Raw genomic sequence first — 21,388 nt, forward strand, 5'->3', positions numbered from 1 at the left:
TTTCTCCCCCAAATGAAGAAATCTTAATTTTCCACAAGACTTCACTTGAATTTTAAATATTATTTTAAAATCATACAGCATTACTCCCTCCTGAAGAAGTCCTTCTATCTCCTAGCTTTTTCCTTTTCTTGGCCCAAATGGATTTAGGATTCAAATCCTAGGCATCACTTGTTTCGATTTTTCCCTTTTCACTTGTGTTTTTACTCATAGTATCAATCATTCATTACTATTATTATATCTTTAAAATGTACTTAAAATTCTAATTATTTTTTCCATTTATAAAAGTAATACAAAGTTATACAAAATATTTCTACTATAATTTTGGATTTTTCTGGCCACACCACTTGACATGTGGGATCTTAGATCCCTGACCAGGGATTGAACCCATACCCCCTGCAGTGGAAGTGCAGAGTCTTAACCACAGGACTGCCAGGGAAGTCCCAGTATTTCTATTATACTTTTTATGATTATAAAAATGTCCTAAGTAAAGAAAATAAAATTTCTAGTTTTCCAATAATGCCTGATTCAAAAACTGTTGGATGAACTTTCACTAAATATAAAGGGAATGTTTCAGATATTTAATTTAAAATATAGGCTATGGCATCCATGAAACTCAGCCTGGGGGGCCCTGGGTTGTCATCCTCCTAAGCAACTGGATGTGAAGTAAAAGAAGAACAACCACATCCTGTTCGTGGGGGGGACTTGCCCTACATAATAAGAAGGTGAGGATAGCTTCAGACATGAGCCCCAAATCCAAAGTCTCAGGGATCAGTATTCTGGAGAGCTGGTTCAGGATCAACCTTTCATGGATGCTACACATAGTCTGCTTCAGAGTGAAATGTAGCAGGTATTGTTCAATTTGATGATGATTTGGAGTTTTCCTGAACTAGGTTGGTGGGCCAGCTGGTAAATATCAATAATAACAATAACAATAATAACAATAATAATGCATCTGTTGAGCGCTTGCTCTCTGTAAGGTTGGTAGTGGGCATTGGCATGCGTTTAATCATTTAATCCTTACAACAATCCTCTGAAGTAGGTGGTCTAATTTCTTTTTCAGGGATAAGGAAATGTACATTTCCAGAAGTTAAACTACTTGTTCCAGGAAAATGGCAGAGCAAGCATCGGAACCCTTAGCCTTGCTTTAACCTAGCCTTAACCATGCTTATTTCTAGCAGCAAACTTGCAGGCTGTGTCCAGAGGGCTCTCATCACTACAACACTCTGTAGTAAAACGCTGTTTTCTTAAAACCCTACAGGGCCTCCCAAACACTGTACCCACGGCTCAAGCCAGGAAACCTCGGTCAGCAAGCCCTTCGGGGGTGCTTGCATTTACCTGATACACCACATTGCCGGTCTCTTCTTTTCTTTTCTTTTCTTTTTTTTTAACTTTTCTTATTATTAAATTTAATTTTATTTTTTAATTGAATTTTATTTCTTTTATACAGCAGGTTCTTATTAGTTATCCACTTTATACCTATTATTGTATATATGTCAATCGCCCGCCTCTTATTTTCTGTTACCTGCCTCCGTCCCTTGCAGCTCAGGTCACGCTACACTGTCTGGTGTTCTCGCCTCCACCTCTCCACCTTCTGCCACGCTGCTCCTTGAGCCAAGCGGAGCTCCCGCTCTGCTGCCAAATCTTCTCCCTCCTCACCCAGAGGCAAGCAACACCCTGCCCTCCCTCCCGCCTGGGCTTTGCTCGGTGGAAACGAGGTGTATCTTTCTTACTTCTAAAAAGCCTTTCTCCACCCTCTATGGACCATCCTCTGAAGCTGATGCTTCCCTTAAGGCTGCTCTGGCCATATGTGCTTAGTGAAAGTGATTATTATTAGTCCTTTGTACATATCTTCAGACTCTGGGGCTGCAAAGTTGGGTGCAGGTTGAACAAACATTTAATGTTTATGCTGGGTGTTATTCTACTATGTTCTGTGCATTTCTCTAGGTACTGAAGATAAAACAGTTAACAAACACATACAGAGGCCCTTCCCTCACAGAACTTACATTCTAGTGAATATCCCCTTTCCTTTTCTGTATTTCTGCTTTCTTTTCTGGTGTATACTCCCATAGGATAGTTCTGGAGACAGGCTATCTGGGATCACATCCCAGCCTTTCTACTTACAGTCTGTGTGACCTTGCCAAGTTAGTTAGCCTCTCTGTGCCTCAGTTTCCTGTAAATTGGGAAACATGAATAGCATTTCCCTCAAAGCTGTTATTAGAATTAAATAAGTTAATGTAGTTAATACATCTAAGGTATTTAGGATAGTGACTGTGATAGTGTAATTTGTATATATTTGCTCTCTGACCTCATTCTTGGCACAGAGCTACCAAAACTCTGGGAACTTCCTTAGAGAGCAACAAAGATGTCTTTTGTTATGTTAATGATGCGAATTTTGGAAAACACCTGAGGATGGGGGCTGGTTGCTAGGAGAACCAACTACTCGATTGGAGGGTTAGCAATTTCAATCCCACCCCCTGACTTCCAGGGAGGGAAGAGGGGCTGGAGGTTGAATCAGTTGCCAATGGCCAGTGATTTAATCAGTCATGCCGATGTAAGAAGCCACTATAAAAACTCAAAAGGACAGGGTTTGGAGAGCTTCTGAGACTGGGGAGAGTGGTGCTCCTGGAGAGGGCGTGGACTTTCTGTGCCCTTTCCCCATACCTTGCCCTATGCATCTCTTCTCTCTGGCTGTTCCTGAGTTGTATCCTGTAATAATAAGCCGGTGATCTGGTAAGTAAAATGTTTCTCTGAGTTCTGTGAGCTGCTCTAGTGAACTAACTGAACCTAAGAAGGAGTTCATTGGACCCTCGATCTATAGCTGGATGTCAGAAGCTCAGGTGACAACCTGGACTTGGGATTGGTGTCTAAAGTTGGGGGTGAGGGCGGGCAGTCTTTTAGGACAACTGAACCCTTAACTCAGGGAATCCGACGCTGTCCCCAGTTAGTGTCAGAATTCAGTTGAACTGCAGGACACCCAGCTGGTGTCCGATAATTGCTTGGTGGTTTGGAAAAACCCCCATACGTTGGAATTGGATGCAAAATCACAGTAGCAGTATATGTTAAGTATTACTATTACTTTGTTTAGATAACAACACAACACGAAGATGGCAGGGATCTTCCTTTGGAAGTGTTCTTCAGTCTCTTCCACTTGGCTATAAACTTCTTAAAGACAAGGGCCAAATCTTCAGTCCTTTTTTGTTTGCCACACATGGTGTAGTGCTTTTCACAGCGTATACAATGAATAAATGCTCTTGACTGATAGGGCCAGTGGAGGAGGTGTCTGTTGTGTTATCAGAGTGTTTCTCAGCTCCCCCTCAGAGCAAAACTGCGTTCACCTGATAAACTATTCTCATTCTCTTGTCTTCTCGAGGAAAGACAGCTGTAGGCTCAATGCCTTCTATTGCTTGTTTAAAAAGAAAACAACCTGCTTTAATTTCTGAAGAAACAAGGCCCAAGGTTATCATGTTAAAAAAACCTCTGCCTCAAAGAGAAATGACAAGACTCACCTTGATTTTTCAACGGTAAAGGCATAGTTTCCCTGAGTTTGCTTAAAAGGTTTTTCATTTCTCGCATGTCTCTGTAAAATTGATAAAAAGAAAAAATATCAGCTGTAAATTTTTGAAATGTAATCTCAAACCGTCTGTTCTGTGTGACAACTGAAGGACAAAGTCTGTGCCTAATTGTACCAGCTCGAGCTTCCAGTAGGCAAATATTGCATTTATTTTGCTTTTATAAGAAAAAAGAAAATCTGAGTTCGGTTGGCTCTGGAAGGAATAAGAACTACTCTGACAAACGTTTCCACAGGGCATTCTGCTATAGGAGCCCTCATATCTGCCTTCAGTTGGACCTGGCTGAGATCAGAGAAGAGCCTCTGGTAATGAGGACAGTACTTCACGTTTCCAAGGGCAGGTGAAGGGCACACAACTCGAACAACAGGGGAACCCTGAGCAAAGCTGAGGCTGGGTGATGATGTTCTCATCTGGTCCAAGGGCTGTCCTGCCTGTGTGGTTTCACTCCCTGTTGTCTCTCATTATCGTGATTGGAATTCAGAGTAACACAGGTGTTAAGCATTCACAAGGCTCAACACATTAAATTGACTTGGAATGTTTTTAATGTGCAGCCCAGTCTGAGACCCACAGATTTCTTAGGGCAAAGTGATAGGGAGAAGCAAGGAAGCCCCCTCCCAGACCAGGTCTACGGTACCTACTTCTCCCAGTCACTCCCACCTCCTTTGACCAGAATCTGAACTTTTAAGCTGAACTGAAATACCTCCAACGCTGAGGGCTAGACTCTCCTATTATTATTATCAGCCATTGCTTGCTCTCTAACAAGCTTACAAGACTTGGGCAGAGATTCTGTGCAAGGTTTCTGAAAAGGAAAATGGCTTTGCTGAAGGATTACACACTGACCATGGCACTCTGGCAGATATTTCTTCCTGGGAATAGAGCAAAGCACTTTCTACTTTATAAATTAAGAGAAATCACTCATCATTTATCTATAGCTCTATCAAACTGTGCCAAACAACTTTATTGTTTGAATTGTTGGATTTCCAAGCTTAGACAAAATCCCAGTTTTATTAATAGCACGTAATTACCACATGCTTCAATTTTCTATAAACACAGAAATTTGGTAATTAGCTTTAGAATTATATTACAATCTGAAAGTAGAACTACAATGGCTCTAAATGGCACTGTGTGATACATTTCTAAAAATAAAAAAATAGTGTTCATTATCTTGTCAACGACTCAACCCCCCACACACAGAGTCCTCGATGGAACTGCCTAGTATTCATTCAGCTGCTTCGTGCTGGCTCTGGGGACATCAGTAGCAAAGGACAAGATATCAGTGTGAAGGCCAATAAACAAGGGGTTTGTCCCTCTGCCTCACAGAATGGAATTTTTAGCATCTAGATGCGTTTATGATTATATTATTGCTATTGCTTCCTTTTCCCAAATGAAATAGAATCACTGTAGAATCTCTTCTTCCCAAGAAACTCCCTCTCTAACCATGAGCTACTGCTTGTTAAGACAAATGCATTAACTCACTTTGACCACTAAGGGGCCATCATCTACATCCTGGGAGAGTAAGAGAAGACAGCCCTTTGGAAAGCTGTCTGTGAACTGGACAGAACACTCAGCCCCTGACTGGCAACTGAATAGGCCATTCCATACACCCGAAATCCGAGAATCTACTGGAGGCATCTTTGCACAATTTTGAATTCTTCCCCCTTAAACAAATGGAAATTTTGGGACCCATCCTGGTGGGTGTGATGGGTATATAGATCCACCTTCCTCCCTTCCCAAGGAAGCACTCCATTTTCATCGCCATGGAGATGCAAGGCTGACGGAGTGGGAAAAGCAGAGGCCTGGGAGCCCACATCTCCTGGAGGTTCTGCTGTCATTCCGCAGATGGATTTGGACCCCTTACCGTCTCTCGGCTCAGTTTACTGAGAGCTCTGTTTCTGAATCTGAAAGAGAAAATCTCGACTCTCTCTAGCCCCTGAGTGTTAACTAGAGGAGGACTGGCAGTCTATTTAGGGTAACTTCCCACTTACCTTTCAGAGTTCTCAATGTCTGTGGAAACCTGCCAGGAATGTTGCTGAATATCTACAGGGGAAGATGAGGAGTCCTCTAGAGCAGGTGTTTCAGCACACTCCTCAATTTTGCAATCCAAACTCTTGGTTCCCCCTCCAGGCTCCTTTCCTAAGGGGGTTGGTGTTGGTAAAGAGAAGGGCATAAGAAATCATAAATGCAAATTCTATACCCAAGATATCACTGCAAACGTTGGCTATGCTTTGAGTCAAATGCTCCATTAACCCTAGAAACTTCTTTGAATACTAAAATAATGTGTGTGTGTGTGTGTGTATGTGTATAGCATATTTTCACAACATTCTGGGAAAGGTATCTGAGGTCAATGCAACCTGAAGATCAAGATTAAAGTAAGGGCCCTGCCTTTGATGGAGTATTGGTGCTTTGTAACCCATTCTTCTTGAGTTAGATCGGATTACCTAGGGAGAGGAGATTCAGCCTGTGAAACTGTGCTGCTTTTTTGGTCCTCAGATGCAGGGGCAGGTAAAAGGGCCAGGAGCAGGTGACACCCAGCAGGAGGGATGGCAGCTCCTGCCGTTCTCTCTGATTATGACACTAGCCCTCTGGGCCTGTGAGAAGCAGCAGAGATGATGGACCTGGCTTCCATTTCCTTGGCTCTCCAACCTCCTTCAGTGTATCATTCTATGAGGAAAGAGCCCAGTCTCAAGATCCAGCCTCACTCTTCTGAGACCACAAAGTGCAATCAACTAAAGCACCATGTCCTGGGTAGCCGTCCACAGTAGTGAACTGCCAGTGCACTAAGACTTGTTTTTACCGGGACTGATCTCAAGGGAATAAATCAATACTTTCTGGAAACAAATCTCCGAATTGGTTAGGCCATAAATTCATATGAAATTAAATGGGAGTTATAGTCTGTGGACCCGATATCCTCTGTTAATGTCTTTTATTCTGCCTTGAACTTCTGGGTATCTGCAAGGGTGTATCTTGCTATCATGGAATGGCATACGAGGCCCAAGAACTGGGTTTTAATTTTTTATTTGTGTGTGTGTGTGTTTTTCTGCTGCACTGCATGGCTTGCGAGATCTCAGTTCCCTGACCAGAGATTGAACCTGGGGCCCCAGCAGTGAGAGCGCTGAGCTCTAACCATTGGACTACCAGGGAATTCTCAAGAACTGGGTTTTATTTATTTATTTATATATATTTTTAATATATCTTTATTGTAGTATAATTGCTTTACAATGTTGCGTTAGTTTCTGCTGTACAACAAAGTGAATCAGCTATATGTATACATATATCCCCATATCCCCTCTCTCTTGAGGCTCCCTCCCACCCTCCCTATCTCACCCTTCTAGGTCATCTCAAAGTATGAACTGATTTCCTTGTGCTATGCAACAGCTTCCCACTAGCCATTTTATATTTGGTAGTGTATATATGTCAATGCTACTCTCTTACTTCATCCCAGCTTCCCCTCCCCACTCTGTGTCCTCATGTTTGTTTTCTACATCTGCATCTTTATTCCTGCCCTTCCACTAGGTTCATCAGTACTGTTGTTTTCGATTCTGTATATGTACATTAGCATATGGTATTTGTTTTTCTCTTTCTGACTTCACTCTGTATGACAGACTCTAGGTCCATCCACCTCATTACAAATAACTCAGTTTCGAAGAACTGGGTTTTAAACCTGGCTTTTTCAGTTGTTCATTAACTCACTCATTCATTCACTCACAATATTTCCTGAGTGTCAGCTAACTATCGGGTACTGGGCTTGGTACTAGAGAGACAGAGGTGAAAGAAGGGATAGTCTTTGTCTCATGGAGCTTAGACAATTGAGAGATAGACAATTAAAAAAATATACAAATAATTACAAAGCTGTTGTATAACATTATGTAGTCTGGTATAAATGGCAGCTATATTGTTGCTTTCACTCTTTCAACCAGTTTTATTTGTATTATGTAGCTACATCTCCAGACTGGTTGTTAAGAAATCGTTACAGCCCGTATCATTGAACATTCATGAGATGGCAGCTCCACCTGGTTACCTCGTAGCTCAATTTCCCTAATCATGATATGATTGTTTTTGCATGTTTAAAAAAATAAAACAAAAACACTTATGAAAAGGAAGGCTGTTTATGATAAAATCTAGTGGGAAGCTTTTCCCTTGGATTCCTGATCTGAAGGCAACTAGCAAAAATCTCATCCCTGTCATTTCTAACCCATGTAGTAGCAACACAAGGAGAAAGAGACAAGCAATTAACTGGTAATTAACTATACAGCATTCATCAGCCTATAGTAGAAATGGACCTCTGAATATTCAGCCAAAGCACAAACACAAGCTTACTGATGAAAACGTTTGATCCTTTTGTGTATACTTTATGCACATTGATCCTGGGTGATGGAATTGTTTTTCCAATTTTATGGTATTGCTGTTGGGTAGAAATTAATTAAGTACATAGCATATTACCATTAAGTACATAGCATATTACCATTTCCCAGTTGGAGGGCATTGGCCTCTTAAAAGCACTTGCATTGAATCTCCTGGTAGAGTGCACACATGCAGTCCATTTGGCACCTACCTCTGAGCAGTCAGCCTTAGGATGTGAGCCTGAGCAAGAGCAGCTAGGACTTGAGAGAGGGACAAAAGGGTGGGTGTCCCCCAAAACAGCCCTCTGCTTTTCAAAGCTCTAAAGGAGAGGGCCACCTGAAAGCACACATGGCTCCTGTTCTGCTCTTTTGGGTTTGAAATGCCATGGAGAATGGAGTATGGTTTGGAAAGCAAATGGTGGATGAAGAAGATTCACACAAAGAAATTCTCTGCTTTATGGGCTCTGCTTGGCGTGGGGCCACTGTAGCCCCTACCCTGTGGTCAGGACTGTAGAGCCCAAAACTTTCATTCATGGGAACAGGGAGGACTCAAGGTAGCGTGATGTTCCTTCTTGGAGTTCTCTATCTCCTTCATATGTACGCCTCTTGTACACGAACACATATGTAAAGTTCAATCCACAACCACTTTGTATACACTTACTGCCTGTACTAATTCTACTTGCATAAGACAAAACATTCTAAAAAAAAAGTAACATAATTATTCATGTATTCCTGAAACATGCCTATGAGCTTGCAATGCCAAGTACACCCTCCTTTCCCTCATTTTCAGAGACTAGATATAACTCTGCTAATGCAGATGCACAAGAATGAAAAACTTGGATGCTGGACTTGCAGTTTGGTGCTTTCTGTCAGCTTACAAAATCTCTGCAGAATTTTGATTATATTATAGCTTCTCTGGCTGGCACATCTTGAAAGACAGGAGATTGATAGGAATTGTAGGGGTTTTCAATTCCAGAACATATTTGGGGAGATCATAATTGCTCTCATTTACTGATAGCACTGACTTTACGCTGGGCATCCTTTCCCAGTACAGTCCCTGTTTATTGCCTTCATGGAACACTTATCCCTAATAGAAAATTATCTTATGTATTTGCTAACTGGTTTATTATTTGCTCACCCCACCCCCACTCTCATCTTCCATCTCCTAAACAGGATATGTAAAGTCTGTAAGGCCAGGAGCCTTATCTGCTTTCTTCAGTTCTGTAAGTCCAGTACCAAGGACGAAGGCTTACACATCAGATGATTTCAACAGATATACAGCATCAAAAAAAGTAATTATACTATATATGTTATACAGCTTTCTTTGCCACGTTACTATGGTTAGAGATACTTTCATGTTAATGCATTCTGATTTATTTTATGCTTTGAAATGGATGCACAGTATCCCCTAGTAAGGAATTTACATTGTAATTCTTCCCTTTCTCCAGAGTGCCAGTATTTGCATGGGACAGATCCTTTAAAGCAGAAAACTTGGACAAAGTATATGTATTCACATTTTTTACCTTAATATATATTGCCAAATTGGCCTCTGAAAAGGCTATGCTAATTTACATTTTCCTTCTACCAACTGTAAATGAGAGAATCTATTTCCCTACACCTTTACCAGAACTTCATATTATCAATATGTAATTTTTGCTTATTTGATGAGGGAAAACAGAATCTCTTATTGAAGTTTATTTTCACCTCTTTTATTACTACTGAGATTAAATTTATTTTTCATAAGTGAATTGGCTGCCTGTATTTCTTCTTTTCATTTTCTATTCATATCATTTGCCCATTTAAAAAATAGGGCAGTCTTCAGGACCAGATGGCTTCACAGGCGAATTCTATCAAACATTTAGAGAAGAGCTAACACCTATCCTTCTTGAACTCTTCCAAAATACAGCAGAGGGAGGAACACGCCCAAACTCATTCTACGAGGCCACCATCACCCTGATACCAAAACCAGACAAAGATGTCACAAAGAAAGAAAACTACAGACCAATATCGCTGATGAACATAGATGCAAAAATCCTCAACAAAATACTAGCAAACAGAATCCAACAGCACATTAAAAGGATCATACACCATGATCAAGTGGGGTTTACTCCAGGAATGCAAGGATTCTTCAATATACACAAATCAATCAATGTGATACACCATATTAAAAAACTGAAGAATAAAAACCATATGATTGGGGCTTCCCTGATGACGCAGTGGTTGGGAGTCCGCCTGCCGATGCAGGGGACACGGGTTCGTGCCCCGGTCCGGGAGGATCCCGCATGCTGTGGAGTGGCTGGGCCCGTGAGCCATGGCCACTAAGCCTGTGCGTCTGGAGGCTGTGCTCCACAACGGGAGAGGCCACAACAGTGAGAGGCCCACGTACCGCAAAAAAAAAAAAAAAAAGAAAAAAAAACAAACAAAAACCATATGATCATCTCAATAGATGCAGAAAAAGATTTTGACAAAATTCAACACCAATTTATGATAAAAAATCCTGAAGAAAGTAGGCATAGAGGGAACTTTCCTCAACATAATAAAGGCCACATATGACAAACCCACAGCCAACATCGTCCTCAATGGTGAAAAACTGAAAGCATTTCCACTAAGATCAGGAACAAGACAAGGTTGTCCACTCTCACCACTATTATTCAACATAGTTTTGGAAGTTTTAGCCACACCAATCAGGGAAGAAAAAGAAATAAAAGGAATCCAAATCAGGAAAGAAGAAGTAAAGCTGTCACTGTTTGCAGATGACATGATACTATACATAGAGAATCCTAAAGATGCTACCAGAAGACTACTAGAGCTAATCAATGAATTTGGTAAAGTAGCAGGATACAAAATGAATGCACAGAAATCTGTTGGATTCCTATACAATAATGATGAAAAATCTGAAAGTGAAATTAAGAAAACACTCTCATTTACCATTGCAGCAAAAAGAATAAAATATCTAGGAACAAACCTACCTAAGGAGACAAAAGACCTGTATGCAGAAAATTATAAGACAGTGATGAAAGAAATTAAAGATGATACCAACAGATGGAGAGATATACCATGTTCTTGGATTGGAAGAATCAACATTGTGAAAATGACTCTACTACCCAAAGCAATCTACAGATTCAATGCAGTCCCTACAGATTCAATGCAATCCCTAGCAAACTACCACTGGCATTTTTCACAGAACTAGAACAAAAAATTTCACAATTTGTATGGAAATGCAGAAGACCCTGAATAGACAAAGCAATCTTTTTTTTTTTTTTTTTTTGGCAGTATGTGGGCCTCTCACTCTTCTGGCCTCTCCCATTGCAGAGCACAGGCTCCAGACGTGCAGGCTCAGTGGCCATGGCTCACGGGCCTAGCTGCTCCGCGGCATGTGGGATCTTCCCAGACCGGAGCATGAACCCATGTCCCCTGCATCGGCAGGTGGACTCCCAACCACTGTGCCATCAGGGAAGCCCCAAAGCAATCTTGAGAAGGAAAAACAGAGCTGGAGGAATCAGGCTCCCTGACTTCAGAGCATACTACAAAGCTACAGTAATCAAGACAGTATGGTACTGGCACAAAAACAGAAATATAGATCAATGGAACAGGATAGAAAGCCCAGAGATAAACCCATGCACATATGGTCAACTTATCTTTGATAAAGGAGGCAAGAATATACAGTGGAGAAAAGACAGCCTCTTCAATAAGTGGTGCTGGGAAAACTGGACAGGTACATGTAAAAGAATGAAATTAGAACACTCCCTAACACCATACACAAAAATAAACTCAAAATGGATTAAAGACCTAAATGTAAGGCCAGACACTATAAAACTGTTAGAGGAAAACATAGGCAGAACATTCTATGACATAAATCACAGCAAGATCCTTTTCGACCCACCTCCTAGAGAAATAGAAATAAAAACAAAAATAAACAAATGGGACCTAATGAAACTTAAAATCTTTTGCACAGCAAAGGAAACCATAAACAAGATGAAAAGACAACCCTCAGAATGGGAGAAAATATTTGCAAATGAAGCAACTGACAAGAATTAATCTCCAAAATTTACAAGCAGCTCATGAAGCTTAATATCAAAAAAAACACAACTCAATCCAAAAATGGGCAGAAGGCCTAAATAGACATTTCTCCAAAGAAGACATACAGATGGCCAACAAACACATGAAAGAATGCTCAACATCATTAATCATTAGAGAAATGCAAATCAAAACTACAATGAGATATCATCTCACACCAGTCAGAATGGCCATCATCAAAAAATCTACAAACAGTAAATGCTGGAGAGGGTGTGGAGAAAAAGGAACCCTCTTGCACTATTGGTGGGAATGTAAATTGATACAGCCACTATGGAGAACAGTATGGAGGTTCCTTAAAAAATTAAAAATAGAACTACCATACGACCCAGTGATCCACTACTGGGCATATACCCTGAGAAAACCATAATTCAAAAAGAGTCATGTACCAAAATATTCATTGCAGCTCTATTTACAATAGCCAGGACGTGGAAGCAACCTAAATGTCCATGAACAGATGAATGGATAAAGAAGATGTCACCCATATATACAATGGAATATTACTCTGGCATAAAAAGAAACGAAATTGAGTTATTGAGTAGTGAGATGGATGGACCTAGAGTCTGTCATACAGACTGAAGTAACTCACAAAGAGAAAAACAAATACCATATGCTAACACACATATATATGGAATCTAAGAAAAAAAAATGTCATGAGGAACCTAGGGGCAAGACGGGAATAAAGACACAGACCTACTAGAGAATGGACTTGAGGATACGGGGAGGGGGAAGGGTAAGAAGTGACAAAGTGGGAGAGTGGAATGGACATATATACACTACCAAACTTAAATAGATAGCTAGTGGGAAGCAGCCGCATACAGGGAGATCAGCTTGGTGCTTTGTCACCACCTAGAGGGGTGGGATAGGGAGGGTGGGAGGGAGGGAGATGCAAGAGGGAAGAGATATGGGAACATATGTATATGTATAACAGATTCATTTTGTTATAAAGCAGAAACTAACACACCATTGTAAAGCAATTATACTCCAAAAAAGATGTTAAAAAATACATAGGGCTGTCTTGTTGATTTATAAGAATTCTCCCTATGTAATAGATACTGATAATTTCTACTGCAGGTGAAGCTATAAATTACTACCATCTGAGATTTAGAACTTTATTGAAGGATGACTCATTGATTACTTTTTCAGTACTGTCTAGGTTTAATGGTTTATTAAAAGATTTTACTCTTCTTGAGTTAAATTTGATAACTCATTTGTCCTAGAAAATTATTCACTAAATACATTTTTAATAGTATGGTTTTCTGTTGTAACTGTTTCATATCTCTAATGCTGTGTATTTATGGCTTACAATTTCTTTGTATACCACTGTTTCTTGGATTCCATATCTTCCTCTTTCTTGGATTCATTTTAATTTTGCTGGAACATATCTTTGACTAATTATTTCAGAGGAGATCTCTGAATACAAAATTTCTTAGTCTTTATATTACTGAAAATACTTTTTCTTCTCTATGTCTCTCTTGCTGTATGCACACTTAAATTCTAGTTGGCTGGATATAAAAATCTATGTTCTAACTAAGTTTCTCTCACAACTTGGATGATATTGTTCCCTTTCTTCTATCTATACCCAAGGATGCTATGTATGTAGCCTGTTTATGGCCCTCTGAAAATTTTTTATCTTTAAACATTTGAGTTATGAAATGGTTCCTAAATATGTCTAGCTATGGGTGCTTTATATGTTACTCCTTTTTTTGGCATTTGATTGGCATTTGCAATCTACTTTCACCAATTTTTTATTTTGAAAATTTTCAAACCTATAACAAACTTGCAAGAATAATACAATGAACATCCAAATATTCTAGTTTAACCAATTATTAATATTTAGCCATATTTTTCTTTTATCTCTCTCAATCTCTCTGTGTGTGTATATATATATATATATATATAGGTTTCATGTATGTGGATTATGTGTATAACGTATATATGTATAATATATATAATTTTTTGTTGAACCATTTAAGAGTTGCAGAATTAATGTTACTTTATCCCAAATACTTCAACATATAACTCCTAAAGAACAAAAATGTTTTCTTACATAACCTTAAAACAATTAGCACATGAAAAACTTTATTTAATTTTGATTTAAATGATTCAATTCAATTTGATACAATGCTATTATTTTATATATATATATATATTCTATATTCAAGTTTCCCCATTTGTTCCAATAATGTCCTTTATAGCTTTTTTTTTTACATTGAAGGATCCAGATAAAGATTATGTACCACATCTAATTGTCCTGTTTCTTTATTCTCTTTTAATCTAGAATAGCATCCTTGTCTTTTTCATTTTTCATGACATTGATATTTTTGAATAAAGAGTCTGGGCCAGTTGTTTTAAAGAATGTCTTTAAATTTGGATTTGTCTGATTGTTTCCACAAGTCTAGGTTCAGAGTAAACATTTTTGGCAAGAATATTATAGAAGTGATATTGTGTCCTTTTTAGTGCATTGCATTAGAAAGTGTATGTGTTTGTCCTATTATTAATGATGTTAGTTAAGTATTGATTACTTGGTTAAGGTGATTTCTTCCAACTTTTACCATGGTAGAGGACTCTTTTTCCCTTTGTAAATATTGAGTAATCTATGGAGTGATTTATTAAAATATTATAGCCTTTTCAATATAAATATTTCTTTAGGTTTGCAAAAAGTTTTTCTATTTTTCTTAATTATCTATTTCTCTCTGTTTATTCTTTCAGAATCCTATTTCATGTTAGAGTCTCTGGATCTTAATTAGCCCTATATTCTATATTCACTGTGGGGGGCTGAGTTCTGGGAGAATACCTAGACTTGACCTTTCAGGTCCCTATTTTAGGCTCTCAGTATTTCCATTATAATAATTGTTAAGAACTGTGCAGGGTCTGAGATTTCCCTCTACCTGTGAATTAACTTCTCACCATCTCATGGATCCTGGAAAGAGACACGAGACTCCGGGTTAGAGACAAAGAAAATTTAGTACTCACAAAATAGTAGTAGAGTATCAGCATTTGTGTTAATTTCTTGAGTTTTAATTCCCACAGGGAGACACAAGAAGAGCCAGATCAGTATACCTCCACACACACACAGGAGACAGGAACCTTGAGATTAAGGATCCGAAGTCTTCTATAAGCATGTCTGCCCTTTGCGCCAGAGGGAAACATTTTCATTTTACTGAATCGTAAGCATGCCTTGCTCTGGAGGGGAGGCACTGTCTCTATTTTTCAAGAACATTTACTAAATAAACATCCTTGAAAAGATAGTGTAAAACAAAAGGCAGTCAGTGCCTCACTTTGCAAGAAAACTGTTCCCTGAAATGCAAGAGCCTGAAGGAGAATTGTCTCCCAACACTAATTAACCCATCTATTAAAATTTTATTTGATGGATAACACTTTCATTTCCAACAAATCTGGTTGCTTCCTTTCTGTTAGTTACTGCTTTTGAGATATGACAGACCTAAAATAAATCTGTTGATTACATTTATATTTTAAATTCTTCATCTGTTTCTACTTTAAAATTTGTTCATCAAGTATTAGTTGTTTGTGTGTTGCCATTTGGTACCTCCCTTTCAGGGTGCTGATTTTTCTTAAAAATCTGCTCATCCCTGGATGTCTGTTCAGCTTTGTCTTTGAGGATCTCTCTTTGCCCATCATTCCCATGAGTATCCTCCTGGGGATTGGAAAAGGGGCAGGATATGTGGCTGGACAATGTGTGTCTAAAGCTTGTCTTCAGGGTGCTTCTCATCTCTGTTGATAAGTTTACCTGGGCACACAGCCTATTTTTTGGGTCCTGTGTTTGCTTTGAGTTTCCTGTTTACAACTCCTACTCCAAAGAGATATGTGGAACAATTTAGCCTGGGAAAAAACACTGGAGTCATGTGCTCACTTTCTTCTTCCTCTGCAGCAGTCCTTATGGAGGATTCGAGTTACTTCACCCTCTGTTCTGCTTTGCTGCCTGGTCCTGACACTCACAGCAGGTGTCCTCCTGGGGTAAGCAATGATGGTCTTGGTTACTCAGTATGGGGCAGCCCAGCTTTTCCTGAATGCAATTTCAAACATTTATTTCCCCGACAACAGCTCCAGAATTCCTTCCTGTGATTTGTATTTGTTGAGTCATACTTTGAAGTATCTCTCAAATTGATTTTATTTTTGTAGTATTTTTCTCCTGCATGAATTTCTTTTGTTTCTTGGGTTTCTTATTGGTTGTGGCTTCATTTCTTCATTTATATCCACCAATCCAATCCCTGTTGCTTTCTAGCTTTGAGAAATTCCTCAATTTCTGGTTTGTTGAAATCATACTTCCTTGTTTTTCAGGGCCATGGGAGACTGTTTTGTGTCTGCCGACCTCTATTTTTTTTTTCTCTTACAATTAGTAGGACCCATTTGACAGAGTTATGGCAAATGGATTCTGAGTAAGAGTGATGTATGCCTCTTCCAGATTGGCTTCTAAAAATCCTCCCATGGGGACGTCCATGCTTTCTTTTCTCCCCTGACAATTGGATGGATGTGGGGAATGGAAAGAATAAAAGGGCCCACCCCACCCTAGTCATTGGACTATGACAGTGGTGAATAATGAACTCTCATTGTTCTAATCCATTGAGATTTGATGATGTTTCATGCAGCTGTTACCCTACCCTGACAAATATAAGAACGAATATGGATTTATTCTTTTCATTATATCTTTTGCTGTTATTTTGATGGGTTTTTAGTAGGAGGGGAAATATACGTATGAGTTCAGTCCAACATCTCTGGACAAGCTTCTTTTTCTCCAATTATACTCCCTCTCATTTAACAACAGATGCAGAATGAAAGCAAATTCCTTTGCTTATTCAATAATTATTAATTGAAACTTTATCTGCTCCAAGCACTGTACTAAATGCTGGAGATACAATGGTGAACACACTCAAGGTGATCAACTCTGGAGAGGACAACAGACAACAAATCAGGTGTCTACCCCTCAATGTAACACGTGCCTGGGGGACACATTGCATGGGCATAGGCCCTGCCTTGGAGAGCCAGGAAAAGCTTTCTGCAGGAAAGTCCCATCTAAGTTACAAACCAAAGAAAGCATAGGGTAGACCAGGTGAAAGGGATCGTTGTGGAGTGGGGCAGGGTGGACAATATGCTTCAGGCAGAGGGAGCAACTGGAAAGAACTTCCAAGTTCAAGTTCCTCGTAGTAGTTCAAGATGCCGTGTGTGTGGCTGGCAGGGTATGGGGGGCAGTTGAGATGGGGTTGCTGGTGAGAGATGAGGCTGGAGAGGCTAGTAGGGCTGGTCCATAGATGTTCTTCTGAGCCACATTAAAAAGTTGGCAGGGGAACACCTCACAAACCTGAATGTTGGCCTATCTGAGTTCTGCATCCCCAGCTTCCCCCCTTTGACCAGTTATCCTTAGAAGGAGCACCTGTTTCTAACATCAGGTGGGCTCTCTGCTCTGCTCTCAGGAAAGGGTCAAGCTGCTTCTAGATGGTAACTTCAAGTCAAAGTTTTACTTTGCCCAAGAGTGACTATGCATTTAAAATAATTTTTTATTATGAAATGAAAAAACCTGTCCCCTGAAACAGCAATTTCAGGCCTCAGTGAGCAAGTATTTTCTCGGGGAGGGGATGGAGGGAGAGGGGAGAAGGGGAGCCTTTAGAGCGCCTTAAAATGTCACTAAGCTGGCTTCACCACTGTTGAGAACCAGGATGTCAAAAAGTTGGCCACTTTCCTCAGGGCCTTGCAAAGCTTTTAGCCTTCAGCTCCTTTGGGATTTCCATGTATTTTTAGCCTGTTTATGGATAATATAATAGGCATGTTTGAGGAAAAGTTAAGGGAAACCACACATGAAGCACATCCCAGTTTGGAAGGCTAGTTATTCTTATATTTGTGAGAAATGGTCAGTTGTTTAGGAGGAACAAAAACACACGTGATTGTGGGGCAGCCTCAAGAGTCCCACAGAGCTCTTCCACCTCAGAAGTCCTAGGCACTGACCCCGGAAGACTGGGCTGGGGTCCTTTATTGAGAGTGGAGGCCCCTTTATCACATTCCACTCTGGAGACCTCTTTCCTCCTCTTGATCTCATTTCTCCCATCCTCTTTCTTTTCTATTCATATTTTCCTCTCTCCATTTCCCCTTCTCCTCTCCACTCCTCGCTTGCCTGCCTGTCTTCAGCCTATAGTGACAGTAGGAAGCATTGCCATAGTGTCTCCTTGGAGGCCCTGAGTTTGGACTCCGATGTCCAGCAGAGTCAATTTTATCCATTTGTGTAAATTTCCCTAGGAATCAAAACAAAACAAACTAATCTTCTCTGAGCTAATATTCTATCACTGCCCTATCATTTCCTTGATGGCAGGGGCAAATTTCCTATGTCCTTTGTGCTCTTGACACATTATCTGCTATGATACTATACACAGAGAAGGCTCTCGGGACAGTTTTCATACTGACTGTGAACAACTAAATGAACACAGTTTACAGGAGATGTGTGGAAGCTTATCCACATGGTTACTCTCACTCTCATGTATTTTCATAACGGGTAGGAGATTTATAACTCCATCCAGTGTGAAAAGGACTGGGGAAATGTAAGCTGTTTGTTAAGTAATCCACTTTTACTCTTGCATTTCCAAAAAGCATGTAATTTAAATAGAAATAAGTTATATTAGTTCAGTTAGTTGTTTGCCTGTATTAAAAAATAGTTTCAAAGGCTTTTCTACACTGTGGTAAGAAGATATTCATAGTGCCATAAACACATAGTGGAAAATAATACTTATGCCATAAACAGAAATCCATTCTTGCCCATATGCTGGGAAATAAACATTTTCCGATACAGAGCTATTTCCCTCCCCCGCCCTGTGTCCTTCTCTGTGCTCATTATGACACTGTAGTCCTATCATTGACCCCAGAATAGTAGTCATCTTGGTGGTTCCATTAGCTGAGTAAGGAAGCAGAATCACAGGGCACAGAAGAGCAGACAATGGAAACACATTTGAGGGAGGTCCCTATGAGGCTTTTACTTCTCCATTTCCAACCCCTAAGGTAGAGTAGAACAATGTGCAGACGGTATTGACTGTATAGTTAATTAATTTCAACTTTCCTTTAATGGGTATCATGGCTAAATCATGCTCCCTTTGGATCACAGCAAAATGTCTTATAAATCACTAAATGATCTACAGAGTTAACTTTCCCTCTCATCTTTAAAGTAACTCTCTGAACTTATTTTGGTAAGAAATTAAATATACAATAAATTTTAGCCACTAAACATGGTATTTTGGAATATGTGCACCAATCATTGTCAGATGTGTGGACAAAATTCAGCCCATGGTGCTAGTATCTTTCATTTCCCAATTTGATATATTCTCTTGCCTTTCTCCAATGTAGCTTAGTGGGAAATGGTCTGGTGTAGTGGAACAATCATGAACTGTGCAGTAGGATTAATGTGCTCTGTGACCTTGGACAACAAGTTACCTCTTTGAGCCTCAGCTTCTCCATCAGTAAAATGGGAAAAATGATACTTGAGGATGAAATAAGATGACATGTATAAAGCACCTGGCAAGTAGAAAGTATACAATAAGTGGAAGCTATTATCGTTGCTGTTATCCTAGTCCTCAGCTGACATCTACTTTGACAAAAGGTGATGAATATTGTGTCCTGTTCACTGTTTGGTATTGATATATGAGGACACGGAGACAGAGTAATAGATGGTGTTAGATTGCCCTTACATTCCAGAAGTTGGTTATATTTGGGTTCTTCAGATAGTACAAGTTGTTCTGGTCTTGGGTCCTTTGCATTAGATACCAATGTTGATGAAGTTGTGCCCTTCTTGTCATTAAATCTTAGATTAAGTTCTACCTCCTTGGAGAGCTTTGACCATCCCTTCTAAAGTAGCCACCCAGTCATGGTCACTTTCTATTACATTACCTATTCTAATTATTGACATTATAATTTTAGTGTTTGGGATTTTTAGAAATTTTCCCCCCTATTTCTCTGCACGAGGCTATATACTCCATAAGAACAGGGATCTCTTCAGCCCTGATCGTTTCAGTCTCCCAGTACCTTACACAGGTGCTCAACAAATATTTGTTCAAAGAACAAATGCATATTTCCACTCATAATTTGAATCATAATCTATTTTAAGATTTATTCTGCTTCATTTCTTCAAACCTAATGTTCTATTTTAGTATCAATTGCCTCATTACATTGGAAAATAAGGCTTTACTTGTGGTTTTATTCTATTTCTGTCTTTGCGTTGCTTGTTTCTTTTATTGGTGGGTCATTTTCTTTACATTTCTTAATAGGAGGCTGAATACCCTGGAGTCTTTACTGCTCATATTCTATTCTTTGTCTTGTTTATCCTGTATTTTGCTGGATGGATGGCGGTTCATTAATTTCTTATGAGAGCATCTTGAGCTCTCAACTCCCACTAGATTTTGACATTTCTCTCTTCTTTCCCCTTTTGTGACTACATTTCCTCCACATTTTTCTCTCTTTATATATCCTGGTGGCACATTGCAGGGCAAGAACCCATCTTATCTTAGGGGTAGGAATGGAGAATGGTATACCTCAAAGGACCTGGGGACAATCTGGCTGTAAGTGATGGCAGAAGAGTGGAGCAGAGTCAGAGAAGACCCTTGAAAGAGCAAGGAGAGATGAAAATAAAGATGAAGGATCAAGTTCACATGTGAAGGGGGGCTGCACTGGAGTGTTCTCTCTTCTCTGCTCCTTTCAGAATGGGAAGGTTGTCAAAACTGACTGACTTGGGGGGAGAACGTGAGAGAGGAAAGCTGTGGTCAAAAGGGCAGGATCATCCAATTCTCTTAGAAATCTGGCTTCACTTTCTTCCAATAGAGTGAATGAAACCCGCGGTCACATTTTATCTGGTGTCAGGAAACAGGAATTAATGGTCAGTATGATACATGGATTCTGTTGTGGGGAAAGACTTCCTACCTAATTAAGTGTGAAGAAGTGAGAGAAACTATTTTTCACTATAAACATAGAAATTAGAATTTGTCAAGTAATGGCCCAATCTAAAACTTAAAGTGTTAAAATATGAGATTACACAATGCCTGAAATTATTCCCATCTGTCATCTTCTCCACAGTTTTTCAGAACCACACTTTGCATGGTATAATCCAATAGCCTTTATTAAATGTGGGTTTTTACCTCATATTACCATAATTTACTTTAATTTTGTTGGCCATGAAATAAGATGATCATCTTAGCACTGTTTGTCTTCATTTTTTTGGCAATAGCATGATCTTATAAAGTATAAAAGATTTCCAAGTAGATTGTACCAATCAGACTTATGAGACAGCAAAAATTCAGAAACATGGTGCATGCAAAAAGCATGAAGGTCCACTGAAGATGTTGTTAAGGACAAAGGATACTTATAATTTGCTTAATTGGGAGAGAAGGACAATCTTCATTATTAAATTCAAGCTTT

The 21,388-nt window shown here is 39.6% G+C and overlaps 1 protein-coding gene across 2 annotated transcripts in view; it reads right to left on the reverse strand.

The window, feature by feature from the left end:
• RGS7BP (regulator of G protein signaling 7 binding protein) overlaps positions 1–21,388 on the reverse strand; it is a gene marked incomplete at both ends in the record, with an annotated part of 123,327 nt that overhangs the window by 15,518 nt on the left and 86,421 nt on the right. Inside the window, 2 exons of one of the 2 annotated variants that reach the window (XM_079702081.1) lie at positions 3,507–3,577; positions 5,555–5,702. In XM_079702081.1, coding sequence (XP_079558207.1) covers positions 3,507–3,577; positions 5,555–5,702 — 219 coding nt within the window. Of the gene's footprint in view, positions 1–3,502; positions 3,578–5,554; positions 5,703–21,388 lie in introns of those variants that run through there. The other variant, XM_079702082.1, reaches the window with a different exon arrangement.

This window comes from Hyperoodon ampullatus (assembly GCF_949752795.1).
Source record: "Hyperoodon ampullatus genome assembly, chromosome: 4".
NCBI classification, from domain to species: domain Eukaryota; kingdom Metazoa; phylum Chordata; class Mammalia; order Artiodactyla; family Ziphiidae; genus Hyperoodon; species Hyperoodon ampullatus.